General features: G+C 54.6%; 2 protein-coding genes across 17 annotated transcripts in view; both read left to right on the forward strand.

The window, feature by feature from the left end:
• Positions 1-322: 322 nt before the first annotated feature.
• On the forward strand, positions 323-11,881 carry LOC116441919 (two pore calcium channel protein 2-like). Of its 12 annotated transcripts, XM_032104383.1 has the most exons (21): positions 323-424; positions 538-620; positions 1,188-1,302; positions 2,394-2,522; positions 2,732-2,848; positions 3,551-3,669; positions 3,813-3,914; positions 4,558-4,684; positions 5,573-5,774; positions 6,454-6,598; positions 7,652-7,837; positions 8,093-8,157; positions 8,448-8,535; positions 8,770-8,839; positions 8,923-8,962; positions 9,389-9,608; positions 9,833-9,923; positions 10,206-10,293; positions 10,669-10,787; positions 10,957-11,277; positions 11,399-11,881. In XM_032104383.1, exons 1-21 carry the CDS (start codon positions 404-406, stop codon positions 11,486-11,488), a joined length of 2,538 nt encoding a protein of 845 aa, XP_031960274.1. In that variant the 5' UTR covers positions 323-403; the 3' UTR covers positions 11,489-11,881. The 12 variants fall into 12 exon arrangements, 9 of the variants coding, with proteins under 9 accessions (XP_031960274.1, XP_031960276.1, XP_031960280.1 ...); XM_032104385.1 differs by lacking the exon at positions 10,957-11,277 and having other exon boundaries at positions 6,403-6,598; XR_004239282.1 differs by lacking the exons at positions 10,669-10,787; positions 10,957-11,277 and having other exon boundaries at positions 6,403-6,598; positions 10,180-10,293; positions 11,399-11,486.
• A 360-nt stretch (positions 11,882-12,241) lies between these two features.
• BUB1 (BUB1 mitotic checkpoint serine/threonine kinase) overlaps positions 12,242-16,971 on the forward strand; it is a 63,074-nt gene continuing 58,344 nt past the window's right edge. For 2 of the 5 annotated variants that reach the window (XM_032104364.1, XM_032104367.1), the window contains exons 1-3: positions 15,621-15,654; positions 16,214-16,273; positions 16,384-16,548. In XM_032104364.1, coding sequence (XP_031960255.1) covers positions 15,638-15,654; positions 16,214-16,273; positions 16,384-16,548 — 242 coding nt within the window. In that variant the 5' untranslated portion in view covers positions 15,621-15,637. Of the gene's footprint in view, positions 12,272-15,609; positions 15,655-16,213; positions 16,274-16,383; positions 16,549-16,971 lie in introns of those variants that run through there. The other 3 variants (XM_032104366.1, XM_032104365.1, XM_032104370.1) reach the window with 3 other exon arrangements.

The raw sequence follows: 16,971 nt of genomic DNA on the forward strand, positions 1-16,971 counted from the left end.
CAGCGCTTCACCGCTTTCCACCGGCTGAGGCAGCGCCCACCGAGGCCGCCGCGGAGCCGCTCGCAGCCCGCTGCCAGGGCCAGTGGCAGCCCGGCTGCGGCTCCCGGCGCTCAGGCCGCTTCCAGCTGCTCCTGTGCGGCGGCGAGGCGGCGCTGGAGGTATCGCTGCCGCCAGCGCAGGAAGCGGCGGCGTGCCCGGCCCGCCTGCCAGCCCACCACCACTCCGGCAGCGAAGGCGGCCAGCAGCGCCCAGCGCACGGCCCGCGGCCGCAGCGCCTCCAGCACCATCCCGGCCCCGCTCCCCAGCCCGTGCCCGGCCCCGCCTCCTGCTTCCGCCGCCGCGGGGGCGGGAACGGCCCCGTTAAAGGCGGCGGGGCCGGGGAGGCGCCGCGTCTGCCCGCGCCATGGCCGAGGCGGCAGCGCAGGTACCGCCTCGCCCCGCGGGTCCCCCAGGCACCCTTGCCCCCTTCTCCCTCCCCTCAATGACTCCGCAGAGTTTCCCCGAAGCTCCTCTCACACTGGCTTGTGTTTTCCCCAGGATCTCCTGCTGGCAGCAGCGTTTGTCTCCGATGCGCAGTACAACAGGAATATTCCTTTTAAGACCTCCCCGGAGGCCGTCAGGTAAGGAGAGTTTCGCCCCCACACCTGTGGAGAGCCAACCACACCCGTGGCCAAGCAGCAACAGCCAAAAAGCGTCTGTGGTGCTAAGAGAGGTGGATGGGTGGGGTGCCAAAAATTGTACTTAAGCTGAAGTGCTTAAAACGGAGCTCAGTGCATCTTTATGTTGAAGATGGGGGAATGACATTAAAAAGTTGTGTTTTGCTGGAGGGGGAAAAAAAAAAAAAGTAAAATCTTCCAAGCCTCTGTGGGAACGATGAGTTTGGGAGGTTTGGTCAGCCCTCAGCTGTGTGGAAGGTGCTGGAGTGGCAGAACCAGGGGGCTGCACAGTTATGTTTTCTTTACTATAATAAATATTCTATAATAAATACTCTGCTATTTAATGCTTCACTGAAAGGCAGTATAGTATCTATCTGTTCTGAGACTGAGTTGAAAACAAGTTGCCAGGTTCCTGGCTGGCAAAAATGTTTGTTTGGGACAGCAAGTGCTATTCTTCCAGGATGCATTTGGTGATGCCCTGGGATGTGCCCTGAAGTCTTTATTTATGGTGCCTGTGCCTTCTTGCTCCAGGCTTTATCAGCTCTATAACCACTGGATGATGCGAACAGCCACCTACTTCTTCATCTTCCTCAACCTGTCCCTTGCCCTGTTTGAGGAACCTGCTGTGTATCCGCTCCCCTTCCTGGTGAGTTTGTGGTGTAGGAGCAGCAAATGCAGCTGCTGGAGCCACCAAGGGCTTCTTGCTTCAAAGTGGTTGTCAGAGGTGCCAAGAGACAATGGATGCTGGTGTTTTTGGGAGTATCTTTGATGCTCTGCTCTGGTGAGACCCCACCTGGAGTCCTGCATCCAGCCCTTGGTCCCCAGCACAGGAAGGATATGGAAAGTTGGAATGAGTCCAGAGGAGGTCACCAAATTGATCAGAGGGATGGAGCAGCTCTGCTGTGAGGAACGGCTGAGAGAATTGGGATTGTTCAGCCTGGAGAAGCTTTGGCATGACCTAATTGCAGCCTTCCAGTACCTGAAGGGAGCCCACAAGAAAGATGGAGAGAGACCCTTTCCAAGGGCCTGGCATGCCTGGTCAAGGGGGAACAGCTTCCCACTGCCAGAGGGCAGGGTTACATGGGATATTAGGAAGGAATCCTTCCCTGTAAGGGTGGTGAGGCCCTGGTACAGGTTGTCCAGAGAAGGTTACCCAGAGAAGCTGTGGCTGCCCCATCTCTGGAAGTGTCCAAGGCCAGGTTGGACGGGGCTTGGAGCAACCTGGGCTAGTGGAAGGTGTCCCCTGCCCATGGCAGAGGTTGAAACGAGATGATCCTTAAAATCCCCTCCAACCCAAATGATCTGTGATTTTATAATTCTGTGATTTGTTTGAAATGGGGACAAAAAGGGCACAGGAGCTGGCCAGGGACTGTAGGAGCTGTTGTGGCCATCAGCAATGGCCCATGTGACTGTGGACAAAGCCATGCTGCTGTTCTCCATCTGTGAGAGCAATTCCAGCCTTCTTTGGGACTCAAGTCCAGTTGTCACATGTGAAAGTAGAAGCCAAGTTTTACTTTAGGCCAGACTTTTCTGCAGCCTTTATTTTCCCTGCGCCAGTGTGATTGTGAAAGATGTACTCCTTGAATCCTAAGCAAACAGACTTGCTGGCTTTAACCTGCCTCTGGCAGGCAATTCCACAAAAGGAAGCCTGAAACTATTGCTCTGCCTGTTTTTTATCGTGCAAAAAGGAATATTGCTGCTCCTGGTTGTGCTGGCTGAGCCCTGCTCTCTCTGCAGGCCACGTCAGTGCTGGAGGTGTTGTGCCTTCTGGTGTTCCTCGGCCGGCTGACACACTTTGCCAAAGTCACCCTGCACAATGTATTCTGGAAGGACACCAAGAACATCTGCATCATGGTGGCAATCCTGGTGAGTTGGGCCCAGGGGAGGTGTTTTTTTTTTTTTTCCCCTCCTGTTGCTTTCCTGGGATCCCAGACCTGGCATACACGAGCCATGGCCAAACCAAGCAGCTCTGACAAACCCATCGTGTGTGCACCTCTCCTGTATCAGTGAACACTGTTCACTGTCTAGACACGTTCCAGCATTACTTCTGGGAGTTTTCCTTCTTTTTCCTACAGTTATCCCTGACAGACCTGGCCATATATGGGGTCCTCAGGCTATATGATGTGAGGAGCATCCGATGGTCAAGGATTGTGAGGCCCATCTTCCTCATCAATTTTGCAGAGAGTCGCCAGGTAAGGAAAAGGTCTGGTGGGAATGTCCAGGGTGCTGTTTTTTCGGACAGCCTGCTGCTTTCCATGATCCAGGGGATTTAGCAGAAAGGTTTTATGGCAGAATTTAGGGTCCTGTGAGAGAAGGTTTGTTTCAGAAGAGGCCTGAGGCAATAATATGGTGGACAAAAGAGTGGATTCACACTGTACCACAGAAAAATCCACCGTGTTTCTCCCTGAGTCAGGCTCCAGGTTACTGATTTCTGGAAGTCTCCTGGGTAAACAAGTGTCACGCTGTTCTCAAATGTATAGTCCAGACTTGGACTCTGATTCCTCTCATCATGGGGAGATCTTTGTCCTGCTGCCCAAGGCTGGTGTTGTCCTGACTTACAAGTGAATAAACTGTGGTGTGGAGGCCTTGGGGAGGGAGCAGTTCAACATTTGGGCTCAGAGCATGTCATTTGTGGCCTGGAGTGATGGATTTTTGTCCCTGACTGGTTCCCTGCAGCAAGAACATCTCAGCAGTGCCCTGGGGCTCTCTGGCCCTTGGCTCTTGAGTTCACTGTGACGTGTAGCTGGGGCCTTTCCTTCTAGGATTCCTCCTGGAGAACGAGGAGGAAAGGCCTGGGGCTCTTGCACCCCAGTTTAGGGGTTTGATGCAGGTGGGATTGTGAGGGGAAAAAGGGGTGCCATGTTGCCACTGAGCACTTCCCCTGTCCCTGGCAGATCCGGAGGGCCTTCCGCAGCATCCGCAACACGCTGCCCGAGATCACCTACGTCTTCTTGCTCTTCATGTTCAGCCTCCTCATGTTCTCCCTCATGGCCTTGAAGCTCTTTGGAGAGAGGTATGGATACTTCTTTGCTCCTGGGATACTCTGGGCAGACTCCAAGCAATTCCTAGGGAACACAAGTACTGCTGATAGGTGCAGCTCCTGTGGTGGGGCACGGGATCCTCGTGCTTAACTCCAGGCTGTCCTCTTCCTCCTAGGAATCTCCAGACAGCAGAAGGCTTGCCCTACTTCAGAAACTACCTGGAGATTGTGTTTGACCTCTATGTGCTGGTGACGACAGCAAACAGCCCGGATGTCATGTATGCATGTCATGTATAGATGATCAGATCTTTCTCTCATAGTGTTCTCAGGGCTCTCTGTGCAGCCTCTAATTTGCACGGCACAGTTAAAATTCTGTGAGTGTTGGGCTTTTCACCCCCATCTGTTCTGGGTTCCCATTTTGGTTCATGCTGGGAAGGTGCTGTTAAGTGTGAGACAGGGAGGAATGGCTTGGTCATCTATGTGCTGGCAATATCTTGGGCATGACTGGGATGATACAGGGACCCTGGGAATTTAAACAGAGAAATAAAATGCTGCTTATCCTCCTAGAGCAAGTAGAAAAGCAGATCTGAGTGCAGCAAGGGTCTGAGGCCAAAAACCATCATATGGCTGAGACATCACCTCATGTCTGCTCTTAAATTTGGCCACACTGGCAGAGATTTCATCTCTGTGCTGTCTTTTGCACCCCTTCAGTCAGGGCCTGACAAACCATGGTGAAAACCCAGCAGAAGAAAAGTGCTTTCCAGCTGACTTAATGCAGTTTTTAGCTTGGGTATTATCTGATAAGTTTGATCTGGCTGTCTAAAACAGCACTTGGAAATCCATCTGGGAGTCTGTTTTCTCGTGGATTCCCTTTCCCTGTTTGTCAGTCTGGCAAGCAGCAATCCCTCTCCCCTTCTCCAGGATGCCAGCATTTGACTTCAGCTCCTGGTATGCCCTGTTCTTCATCGCCTTTGTCATCATCAACACTTACATCTTCATGTCTCTCTTCCTGGCCGTGGTCTACAACAACTACAAAAAACATCTGAAGGTAATGCGTGGAGGGGCTTGTGACCAGTGGATTCCTGCTGTTCTCTGTAAGGAACCTCTGGCTTTCCCTTGGAAAGCTTTGAGAAGGGGGGAACAGCTTCTTGCCTTTGGTGCTCTGCAAACAACAAGCACAGACCCACCTTTCGTATTGTGGAGTTGTTGGGAATTCTGCTGTTGGCATTGAATTGTGTGCTCTGTGGTGTTTCCAGCAGATAAGCAGCACATTCTGCATTATCTTGGAGATTTAGTCCTAGCTCAGCATTGCTGTCTCCATGCAGGGAACTGTTTTTGCACAACATCTTTGCATGTGCTCTTAGAACAAAGGAACTGGAAATGGGAGGTCTGAGTAAATCAGAATTTTTGTTCTACCCAAACTGGGTAAGGGCAGTGTGGGACTTATGATCAAAGGGGGAGAGCTGGCAACTCCTGGCTGCTCCCATGAGGGGGTTGGGTCTTCCTTTCTGAGGAAGCTGGGTCTTCTGCTGCTTGCAGTCATGTGCAGAAGAGGATCTCTACCCCTGCTCTCAGCAGGATTCATTTGTGGATGGGAAGCGTGTGTGGACACATCCTCTTTGCTTCTGTGGCCATGCAGATCCCGTGATCTTTGTCACCTCCTTCCTGTCTGGCACTACCCTTTGTCTTTCCTTCCGGTTTTTCAGCATTGTCCCAGCATCCAGAAATCTGTTGATCCTTCCAGAGCTCTGTGTGGAGAGCCCACAGCTGCCTGTTAAACACCATTTCTCACCCCCCCGCATTAACTGTGCTGTGCTGTGTCCAGTGTCATTCCCCTGGGTCTCTTCTTGCATCTCTGCACTGTGCAAATGAGTTTATTTGTTAAACAAAAGGGGAAGGGTGCCTGGAGCTGCCTGACTCCCGATGCTCTCTCTAGAACGAGATCCGTAAACTCGCCTACATGAAGCGCCGCAAGATGATCGAGGCCTTCAACCTCCTGAAGGAAAAGGAGGGAGAGCAGTTCGTGGTTCGGGAAGCCCGGTGGAAGCAGCTGGTCAAGCTGGTGGCTCCTGACACCAGCAGTTCCCACCGGGAGCTGCTGCTCCGCATCTCAGATGACGAGCAGAAAGGGTTTGTAGGTGAGCAGTGGGGATTGGGGAGGAGCCAGGGGCTAGGAGGGGTTTGGCATTGGGATTTTTGACCTGTAATGGCCCCAGAGAGACTCAGAATCATTGAGGTGGGAAATGACCTCCATGACTGAGCCCAACTTGTGACTGATCCCCACCTTATCGGCAAGATCAGAGCACTGAGTGCCACGTCCAGTCATTCCTTGGGCACCTTGGGGCCGTTCTCTTCCTGTTTCCCTCCGGATTCCTGGAGTGCTGAAAGGCTGTTCCTGCTGCCTGTGCTGTAGCCCATGTCCCACGCACTGTGTGGCCTTCAGGGCCATCTGACATCAGGCCATGCTCTCCATGGTGTGTGGGGCCTCCTGTCCTCAGCAGAGGATGTGGAAAGCCTCCCTTGTTATCAGATGCCTCCCAGCAATGTGGCTCCCCCACAGTCCTCCGGAGCAGGAATATCGGGAGAGATGGGTCAGTCTCCTCGTTTTGAATTGTTCTGTGGTGGTTGTTGGCCCATGGCTCGAGACAATTCCCCAGGAATGAGGCAGAGAAGCTGCTTGAATTCCAAGTTCAGCCTGTTGTGGTGGATACCGCTCTGGGCTGGGCTTTGCTGCCCCTCCTGCGGGCTCAGATTTGCATTTAGCAGGCACTGTTTATTTGCCATGGGATCAGGCTGACCCGTGCCACTCTGCTGCAGACAAGAAGTCCTTCGTGCAGCTGGCAGACCTGCTCAACATCCAGGTGGTGACACTGAAGATCCGCAGGCACCCTCTGGCGCGCTGGGTGCCGGCCCTGTATGGATCTGCTCCCAGCCGGCTCCTGCGCAGCGTCGTGAGGCACAGGTGAGCTCTGACAGGGCCCAGGGCTACCTGGGCGTGCTGCTGGGGAGGACAGGCTGTGGCCAGGCCGCCCTCAGGGGCTCTGCCGCTGCTCCTGGCCTGCCTTTGGTGGTGTGGAGGAACAGCCCTGGCTGTGGGTGAGGCCGCACCTCGGCCAGGCCCGCTGGCTGAGCTGGGTTTTGCTGGCAGTAGTCTGTGCTTTGTGTCCTGCCATGAAGGACCTCAGTGCTGCACTCAGAGCTGCTCCTACCTCAGCAGTCTGTGCTGCAGAGCTGTGTCCTGCTGCCTCGTCAGCCCTGGGAGTTATGGAGTTCTCTAGAGCTCTGTTTCACCTCTGAGCCTTCCCAGAATCCCAGACTTGCTGAGGTTACAAGGAACATCTAGGGATGGGCTAGTGGAACCCCCCTGCTCCAAGCAAGGTCAGCCAAAGTAGGGTATTCAGGGCTATGCTAGCTGGGTCCAGAGTATCCTCAAGGATGAAGGCTCCAAAACCTCTCTACAACCCATTCCAGTGCTTGATCACTCCCAATTAAAAAAAACCAAACAAACAACTTTTTTGTTTAAATGGAAGTTCCTGTATTTCAACTTGTGCCCCTTGTCTCTTGTGCTTCCACTGGATACCACTGAGAAGAGTCTGGCTCCATCTTCCCCGCACCTTCCCATCAGGTATTTATGCACAGGAGCTGCTCCTGACCCTTCTCCCTGTCAGGCCGGACAACCGTGGCTCTCCTGAAGTGGCCTGAGTCAGACTGTTCTGTCCTTCCACTGTTTCTAATGTGTTCAGGTCTCTCTTGTACTGGGGAGCCCAGTTGACTCCAAATGGGGCCTTACCAGTACTGAGTAGATGGGGGAAAATCACCTCCCCGGACCTGTTAACCAAATTCTGTGTTGGACTTCAAGAGCAAAACTAAACTCTGCAATGACTCCCCCAAACTCTCAGGTTTGGGGAGAACTGATGGGTAAAGAATTTTTGAGAGAGGAGGCAAAATGTTTTGGAAATAGCTGTGTGACTTTGACCTTCTTGGGAGTGACAAGCTCACCTCTTTGTTCTTGCAGGGCTTTTGTTTGGACTTATGATGCCATCATCCTGATAAATGCCATCTTCATTGCCCTGGATGAGGAAAGCCCCTACATTTCCTACGCAGAGTGGGTGTTCCTTGCTGTGTATGTCCTGGAGATCCTCCTGAAGGTCTACACTTACGAACCCAGGGAGTTCTTTGGCAAAACCCAGTTTTGGAACTGGTGAGTGGGCTGGAAATTTGTGTGGAGTGTGGTGAGTGCTGTGCTCGGCTCCTCAGGGATGGAAAGGCTCTGAACTCCTGTGCCAGGGTGTGTTTAAGATGAATCAGAGGATGATGTGACAAAACTCTCCCATGTGCCCATAGGCTGAGCTGGCCCAGGGCTGCCTGGCTCTGATATGAGGAGCAGGGGTCACTCCTTGTTTAAACCCCACTCCTGTCCCCCAAAATCTAACAGCAGTGCCTTCCCTCGTGCCAGGTTTGATACTCTCATCATCTTTGCTGCCCTGACTGCAACGATTCTCAATGCCACCCTCAAGTCCAGTAAGTGCAGCTTGAGCAGCCTGCATGCCTTGGGAATCTTGGTGTCCTCCCCAGCCTCCTGCCAGCACCTCAGGCTTGGGAGGCTTTGAGACCAGACAAGGAATTTCTGGAGGGTTTCTAAGAACTAACCCAGTCTTCTTCTTTTTTTTCTTTTTTTTCTTTTTTTTTTTTTTTTTTTTAGCTCCCTGTTACAGTGTTTAACAAGGACATAACAGTAACAAATAAAGAGCTTTATCTTAACACTTCCCGGCTTTATTTTCATAATAAAAATATCTTTGTTCATTTCTCAGCCATGAAGTACAACAGCCAGCAGATCCTGGACATTGTGTTCATCCTGAGAGTCCTCAGGCTGATCCGGATTGTTGACAGCATTCAGAGGTGAGGAAGAGAGTGGGGTGGGAGATGGGTTTTGGGGAGGGGTTGGTCTGTGCCAGAGGCAGCGCTCTGAGTGTCCAGCACTGACCATGGCTGCTCCAAAAAGCATCCCAAGGCCTTGTCCCAGCCTGCCTGGGATGAGCCCAGTGGCTGCAGCCTCTCTGGAGGCTTCTTTTGGGGATGTGGGGAGCGTGTGGTGGCCGGGGTGTGACAGTAACCAGCGTGGGCTCTCTGTAGGTTCCGGGTCATCATGAACACCCTGATAAACATCGTCCCGACCATGCTGACTTTTGGTGGGCTCACTCTGGTAAGAAATCCGGGTGTCTCGGTTCAAAGCACTCCAGTTTCACAGAAGTGTGTCTGAAATGTCATGCTCGTACTGTTTCCAAGGGGATCAATGCAATTCCCTGGATGGCAGGCCCTTGGAACTGTAAGTGTCCGATTGATTCATGGCCGTTGTGCAAGCAAAAGGTGCAGAGGGGCTGCATTCCTGCTTTTTCCTGGATCAGGACATCCTCCTTGGATCCATGGGGTGTTCTGGCAGCCTGGGCTTTTCATCATAAGGAATCAAATCATGGTTTGGGCAAGAGGCTGAATGAGAAACCTGGTTCTCAAATGATTTCCTAGAATTGGCCTCTGTTATGATTTGGGAGTGTTTCCTTTCCATGTATTTGTGGTTCTTGGCTAATTATTCCTGCCTGGTGATTGCTGTTGGGTGGCTTGGGGCTCTTGGACTCTGTGCTGCCCTCCAGCCCCTTGCTGTGCCTGTGGAAATTGGAAAACCTGCTGGGATGCCAAGCTTGCCCTGGGGCTTGCAGCTTGCTGGAGAAGCAGGTGATGGGGTTTCTCTTCCCAGGTTGTGTATTGTGTGTTCGCTATCATTGGCATGGAGTTATTCCATGGGAAAATCCAGTACTTCCCTGCCAACTCGAACACTCCTCATGCTCTGGAATGTGGGAATCCAGCTCTCAAGGATTCCCTTTTTGCCCGTGGGAAGTACTGCAAGAACAACTTCAACAACTTTGCCTCATCCTTCATTGTCCTCATGGAGCTCACTGTGGTCAACCAGTGGCACGATATCCTTTGTAGTGCACATTCCCAGCTGGAACCTTGGGAACTGGGCTTGATGGTCCTTGTGGGAGACTGGGTGGTTCTCTGATCCACCCTCTTCCCAGATTCTGCTCTTCCCCGGGCACTGCACATGGACAGGTGGCAGAGATGGGCCCGCAGAGGGTTTTGTTGGGTTCCCGGTCCCTCCCTCAGCTCCTCCTTCCCTCTTTTCCCTTAACTCCCGCTCCACTCTTTGCCAATGGATTTGCCAACGTGACAGCTCAGCCTGCCAAGCTTTACTTCATCGCCTTCCACATTGTGATGGTGATAATCATTGTCAAGTAGGTTTTTTGGGATGATTTCATCCTCTTTGGATGAAAAAGGGTATCTGCCCCTGCCAGGGCAGTGCTGGTGGGCCTGGGGTCACCCATGGCAGGCAGGTGGGATGTGTTTAGAGGGATCTGCTGCATTCTTGTCCCCACTGGGCGCTGCTCTGGCCTGGAGGGGATGGAGCACAGGGAAATGAGCCTGGGAATACTGAGACGGGCAATGCCAGTGAGGAAGTGCTGCCTTAATTCTGCTCATTGTTTCTTTCAGTATCTTTGTGTCGTTCATCTTGGAAGCTTTCTTTGTGGAATATTCCCTGGAGAAGAGTGAAGTGGAAACTGCCATCGAGCAGAAAATCCAGGAGCTGGGAATGGGAGTTCAAGAGTAAGCCCCCGAATGAACCCATGGTGGATGTGGCCAATTTGGCACCAGTGATGAGGGAAAAGCACCCTCTGTGTCGAGGTGTGAGCTGAGATTCCCCTTCCTCGTCACAAAGTTCTGGCTGATCTTCCTTAAAAATGGCGATTCCTCTTCCCTGTCCTGAAGTTCTGGCTCCTCTGCTGGTTTAAGTGCCAGTAGAAGGCCCCTGGTGTTGGCTTTGCTGCCTCCCGTGGCTCTTCCAGCCCAGAGGACAGGAGAGGTGCTGGAAAATAACCCCATGGCTGGTGCTTGTCCTGCCCCACCGGGAAGCCGTCGCTGCTGGGCTCCCAGGGTAGGGTGTGCCCCCTTCCCAGGTCATTCCTGGCCCTTCCTGTGCAGGGATGAGCTCCGGGATGAGCAGCTCCTTGACAACATGGAGAGTGCAGAGCACGAGCTGGAGGGGGAAGGTGGAACGAAGGCACAGAGCAAAGGGCTGCTGTTCAAAATTGCCTCCAAACGTAAGTGTGACCCTCCAGAGTGTCCAGGCCCAAGGGTCCCAGCTGTTCCTTGGGAGAAACTCCCGAGTCCTGCTGCTCCCTTGGGGCTATAAAAGCAGCCAAAACCCACCTGGAGACTTTGGGACGACTGTGGACATTTGATGTTTGCTGTTTGTTTTTACTTCTGTAGCAGCTTCTCCTGTCCCACCTTGGCCCTTGTGTGTCCCTTGTTTTCATTAACCTCCCTCTGGAGACACTGCCCTGGTGGCCGAGGTCCTGCTGTGCCAAGACACCCGTTTTCCTCTCTCCCTCCTCTGTGGGCTTTGCATTCCTGCTGCTTGGATCACGGGGTGACTGTATCCTCCTTTGCTCTGGCTCGCTCGATGACTTTTTTTCCTCCTTCTCCTGGCTTTCTTGCTGTACCGCAGGTATCCATTGTGTGGGAATAGAAGGGTTTAAAATGCCAGATAATGGCGTTATCCTCGAGAAGGGCTCACAGTACTTCAAGCAGGTGGGGTGGAACAGCAGGGAATGTGATTTGGGGGATTTTCTTGCCTGTTTTAAAACAGGGACCTTGAAGGTAGCCAGAGGAGCAGATCTGGTGCTTACAGGGAATTCTTTTGTCCCACCAGGATACAGGACAGTGGATGCTCTGCTGCAGCGCATGTTCGAGGCAGAGATACCCCTGGAGGACGAAGGCCCTTCCTTTGAAGAGATCCTAAACTTGTCCCCCGCCTCGGCTGTTCCCAGGAGCCCGAGTTCCGAGAGCGCGGCTTGAGGGGGGGATCAGGGAATGGAGCCGATTCCCGGCTGTCCAGGTGTTCCCTGGCTGCTCCCACGCGTGGGGCCCGGGTTCCACGGTGGGAACAAGCAGCTGTGTCCTGGGAAGGAGCTTTATCTCATGGAAAGTCCCGTATAAACGTCTGGAATGCGGGGGGCAGCCGGAGTATCCGGCTGTGCCCGGAGAGGGACGGCGCCCGGGCAGTATGTTCTGGAATAACCCCTTCTTGTACCTGGAATTGTATCGCAGCACTTTTCTATGCAGCTCTATGGACCGGTGTGTGCTGAACGAAGCGGCTCTTCAGCACAATAAATTCAGCAGTTCGGAAAACCCATGGAATACCTCCGAGTTAATGAGGGGAGAGGGTTGGGGCTGCTCCCTGATAACGTGCAGGGCTTGGAGGTGGGAAACGAAGACGAGGAGAGGAGCGGGGGCTGCTCCTCGCGTGCGTTGCCCAGCGTTCCTCTTTTACTTCCCAATTCCTCATTTTGTGCCTCCTTTTCCCTTGGGGATGCGCCCGGGCCGCCCTGCAGCGGCCGCCATGGGAACAGCACCTGAGGGCGGTGCTGTGGGCGGGGTTTGTCGCGTGATTAACGGAGCCAGCGGCCAATGGGGAGGCGGGGCGGGCCGAGGACTGGCCAATGGGAGGCGGGACGCGGCTGCGCGCGGCCAGTTGGAATCGGCGGGAGCGGTTGGGGCGGGCGGGCATGGACGGGCCCGGGCGGTGAGCGAGGAGCGGGGGAACGGGGTGGGGGAGCGGGGGAACGGGGTGGGGGAGCGGGGGAACGGGGTGGGGGAGCGGGAGAACGGGGTGGGGGAGCGGGAGAACGGGGTGGGGGAGCGGGAGAACGGGGTGGGGAGCGGGAGAACGGGATGGGGAAGGGGATAGCGGGATGGGGAGCGGCATCGGGGGTGCCCCGTCCCCCGGAGCTGTGCGGATGCCGCGGCCGTGGGGGCGGCAGAGCCTCCGCCCGCCCCGTGCGCTTCCCACCCTCTCTGATCCCGGCCTGACCCGGTCTCTTCCCTGCAGGAATTACGAGGCTCAGATCCGAAATTACCGAGGGCTCGAGCCGCTGGAGCCGTGGGACGGCTGAGCACGGCCCTGGCTCGGGGTGCCCCATTCCTTCCCCGCTGTTGCCCCGTCCCTGGCTCGGAGCTGACTCTGGAATGGTTTGCAGGTACCTGCAGTGGGCAGAGGAATGTCTCCCGCTCCGAAAGAAGCAGAGCCGCTGGCCCGGGCTCCTGGAGGAGCTGCTGAAGAGGTGGGCGACAAGAGGGACAATGAGCAGCATCACCACTGGTTCCTCCTCGCATCACAAATAGTCCCTCCGGCAGATCACTCCGCGGCCAGGACCGCAGCACCGCGGGTGCCTCCGGCGGATCCCTCTGTTATAAATGGGATTGTGATGTTGGCTTTTCGCATGTTCCATCATTGTTATGAATGGGAGGTAAAGAAATTCAGCCAAATTAAATTTAATAAAGAAATAGATTTTATTCCGCGGCCGAAAGATCGATCACACAGAAAGCCACGATGGAGAAAAGCAGCCTCAGCCTGGGGTCGGAGCTGGGTGAAGACGCACAGATCTGACCTCTATCGCACCAGAGCTCCCAGGTTCACGGGTGCTGCTTCGGCTGGTTCCTTCTTATACAGTTTTTGGGCAGAGTCCGAATTAATTCTCTTTTTCTCGCAATTTAGCATATTCCTGATGTTTTCTTGTCCCGGAGTTGGGCTGCACAAAGCCTTTCCTGGGTCTGATGAATTGTCCATCCTAGATGATGAATGGGCCATCTCTGAAGATGCTTACGAGAGTTTTGTGCGCTCCCGTTCAGGAAGCAGCGTGTTTTCAGCTGGAAATTTGGGGTAGTTTTGTTTCCTCAGGGTCTGGGGTCTTTCCTGAGAGAATCAGCCCTCCCATAAATCCCCCGGGTTGTTCTACACAGCTGCTTTGGCCATGGGCCAGAGAGAGAGAAGGGAAATGACTTTTTAGGGCGTTGAAATTTCTCCAGGCAGGAGTGGGACGTCGTCTTGCCCCTCCCCAGAGCCCTGCAGGCGCATGGGAGCAGCTCAGAGCCGGCGCAGCTCTCTGAGCAATAACAACGCTTGGGAGGTTCGAGTGTTGATAACAGCTCTCCTGTCTCCTGGGGCCCAAGGTTCGGTCTCACGGTCCCGGACCGGTGAGGGAGAAAAGGAACTTGTGCTGTTCCTGGAAAAGCTTCTGTTATTCCTTGTGCAGCCTTTTGATTCTGTGTTCTGATGGACTGTCCGCTGTCTTTCTAACGAGACTTGTCAGAGATTCAGATTTAGGAATTGAATTTGGGTCCGTTCACTTCAGGATCTTGCCAAGCCTGAAGGCCTGGGGCGATGACTGCTCTCAGCGAGGGCTCTTTATGAATCCTCTGTCAGATTTCCCTCAGTGCTGGGCAGGAAAGGCGAGGGTTTGGATCAGGAATTCTGCAAGCGGGCCCTGTGTGACCGTTGGCTTCTTGTGTGTGTGTGCATCAGTGAGCCAAAATCAAGAGCAAAGGCTGGTTTGGTTTTACGAACTTAGAGTAACTTTAAAAAAAAGTAATCAACTTTTTCTTCTTTTTTAACTTAGGTGCTGGAATTGCCTGTCTGGACGTGTGCTGAGCTCTCGCTGCTGTGGACTGTGCAGCCTTAATTGCTGCAGGTTCCTGTTCTTCTCACCAGCTCAAAGTACACGTGGGGTTTTTTCCCCTTCTATATAGAGCTGTTGAGTTTGGGTGATTTTCCTGAAGTTGAGGATATTGAAGGTCGAGAAGGAAGATTTGTCTCTTCTTGCTGCTTTTCTGTTGTTCTTTAGCACCCTGCTCAACATCTGGACATGGTTGGAATACTGGAAACATAAAAGTTTTTAGATTCAGTGCTTATTTATGCAAACCCAGTTTTTTTACCTTTTTTTTTTTTTTTTTTGGAAAGGTCTCCATTTGTCTGGGCACTGTTCCTGGTATTTTGATGTAGAAAAGGTCATGTGAACAGCAGGGAGCAGTGAGCACTTGGAAGGGGGGGTGCAGGTATTTCATCCAGGGTGGGGCAGTGAATGTGGCCTAGGAACAGCTCTGTGGTCAAGTGAGCAGCAGAGGAACTGAAGGATGCTCTTCCCCAGCAGAGCTGCTGCTTTGTGCTCTGGGGCAGCGCTGCCGCTGCTGGGCTTCCTCGGGGAAAACAGCTCCTTTAGGATGTGCTTTGCTGCAAAGGTTTCCCTGAGCTGGGTGTCTGCAAGAGGCATCGGGATACCAGTGTCAGGAGTTTTCCATGGTTTCCAGGCTGTTGTACACAGCACGTTCCGGGCAATTTGCGAGCGTGAGGCAGAGCAAAATGGGTGCAATTGGACCCTGCAAATGCAGTTCAGGCAGACGTTGATCTTTTAACTTTTCCATGGCAGGTGCGAATTCTTGGGCATTTGGGAGTCTGCCTTGACTTGCAGGGATTGAAGGGTTTAGGTCTGGAATTGTTTGGCCAGCTTGTTCCAAGGCATGGTGTACTTCTGGAAGTGCCCCACAGCTCCCAGGACCGAGGGGCTGCTGGCTGGGTGCCTGGGAACTGGGAGCCACTGGGAGGGCTGGGGGTGACACCTGGACATGGGCTGGGGAAGCCTGGAATTGTATCACAGCACTTTTCTATGCAGCTCTATGGGCCGGTGTGTGCTGAACGAAGCGGCTCTTCAGCACAATAAATTCAGCAGTTCGGAAAACCCATGGAAGATCTCCGAGTTAATGATGGGAGAGGGTTGGGGCTGCTCCCTGATAACGTGCAGGGCTCGGAGATGGGAAACGAAGATGGGAAGAGGAGTGGGAGCTGCTCCTCGCTCTCGGGGCGCCGCGGGCGCTGCGCAGCCTTCCCCTTTGACTTCCCAATTCCTCATTTTGTGCCTCCTTTTCCCTTGGGGATGCGCCCGGGCCGCCCTGCAGCGGCCGCCATGGGACAGCGCCTGTGGGCGGGGTTTCCCGCGTGATTGACGGAGCCAGCGGCCAATGGGGAGGCGGGGCGGGCCGAGGTCTGGCCAATGCGAGGCGGCAGGGGCTGCGCGCGGCCAGTTGGAATCGGCGGGAGCGGTTGGGGCGGGCGGGCATGGACGGGCCCGGGCGGTGAGCGAGGAGCGGGAGAACGGGATGGGGGAACGGGAGAACGGGGTGGGGGAGCGGGAGAACGGGGTGGAGGAGCGGGAGAACGGGATGGGGGAGCGGGAGAACGGGGTGGGGGAGCGGGAGAACGGGGTGGGGGAGCGGGAGAACGGGGTGGGGGAGCGGGAGAACGGGATGGGGGAGCGGGGGAACGGGATGGGGGAGCGGGGAAAGGGGATGGGGGAGCGGGGAAAGGGGATGGGGAGCGGGGGAACGGGGTGGGGGAGCGGGAGAACGGGGTGGGGGAGCGGGAGAACGGGGTGGGGGAGCGGGGGAACGGGATGGGGGAGCGGGGGAACGGGATGGGGGAGCGGGGAAAGGGGATGGGGAGCGGGGGAACGGGATGGGGGAGCGGGAGAACAGGATGGGGGAGCGGGATAGCGGGATGGGGAGCGGCATCGGGGTGCCCCGTCCCCCGGAGCTGTGCGGATGCCGCGGCCGTGGGGGCGGCAGAGCCTCCGCCCGCCCCGGGCGCTTCCCACCCTCCCTGATCCCGGCCTGAGCCGGCCTCTCTTCCCTGCAGGAATTACGAGGCTCAGATCCGGAATTACCGAGGGCCCGACCCTCTGGAGCCGTGGGACAGGTGAGCTCGGCCCTGGCTCGGGGTGCCCCATCCCTGCCCCGCTGTTGCCCCATCCCTGCCCCGCTGTTGCCCCGTCCCTGGCTCGGAGCTGACTCTGGAATGGTTTGCAGGTGCCTGCAGTGGGCAGAGGAATGTCTCCCGCTCCAAGAGAAGCAGAGCCGCTGGCCCGGGCTCCTGGAGGAGCTGCTGAAGAGGTGGGCGACAAGAGGGACAATGAATTGCTGCCAGGCAGCCCAGGATTGTTCCCAAACGTCATGCCCTGGCTCTGTAAGTTGGTAAGGTCTTGTTCTCCCCAAGCCCATATCCAGAGCCCCGTGCTGGGAATAAAGTAATTCCTGGCTTTCCAATACTAAAAATGCAGCATCAGAACAGGGTTCTGTTAACCTGATGATTTGGGGGATATTTGGCAAAAATTGACGGTGGGCCAGGTTGGACTAAGCTTTTAACACTCTCTGGATTCACGGGATCAGGGATTCCAGTGTGCACCACACAGGTTTTTTCAGGGGAATCCCTTGATCCCCAAATCCGTATGACTTCAAAGCAAAAACCCCTGGGAGCTGAAGGCAACAGGATATTTCTTGGGAATGTTGAAGTGTTCAGTGTGTCCTAAATGTTAGCTTTGAATTAATGCAGATGGTCCAGGATTGTGTGTTCAGCGTTGCTGGTTTAGGCATGGCCAGGTCTGGATTTGCATTTGT

This window comes from Corvus moneduloides, chromosome 3 (genome assembly GCF_009650955.1).
Source record: "Corvus moneduloides isolate bCorMon1 chromosome 3, bCorMon1.pri, whole genome shotgun sequence".
Taxonomy (NCBI): Eukaryota; Metazoa; Chordata; class Aves; order Passeriformes; family Corvidae; genus Corvus; species Corvus moneduloides.

Bases quoted from the DNA above. Each gene is read 5' to 3' on its own strand.
- LOC116441919 (XM_032104383.1), top strand. From the start codon at position 404: ATGGCCGAGGCGGCAGCGCAG. The intron at 425-537 runs GTACCGCCTCGC...TGTTTTCCCCAG, and splicing joins TGGCCGAGGCGGCAGCGCAG to GATCTCCTGCTGGCAGCAGC. The intron at 8,840-8,922 runs GTAAGAAATCCG...ACTGTTTCCAAG, and splicing joins CTTTTGGTGGGCTCACTCTG to GGGATCAATGCAATTCCCTG.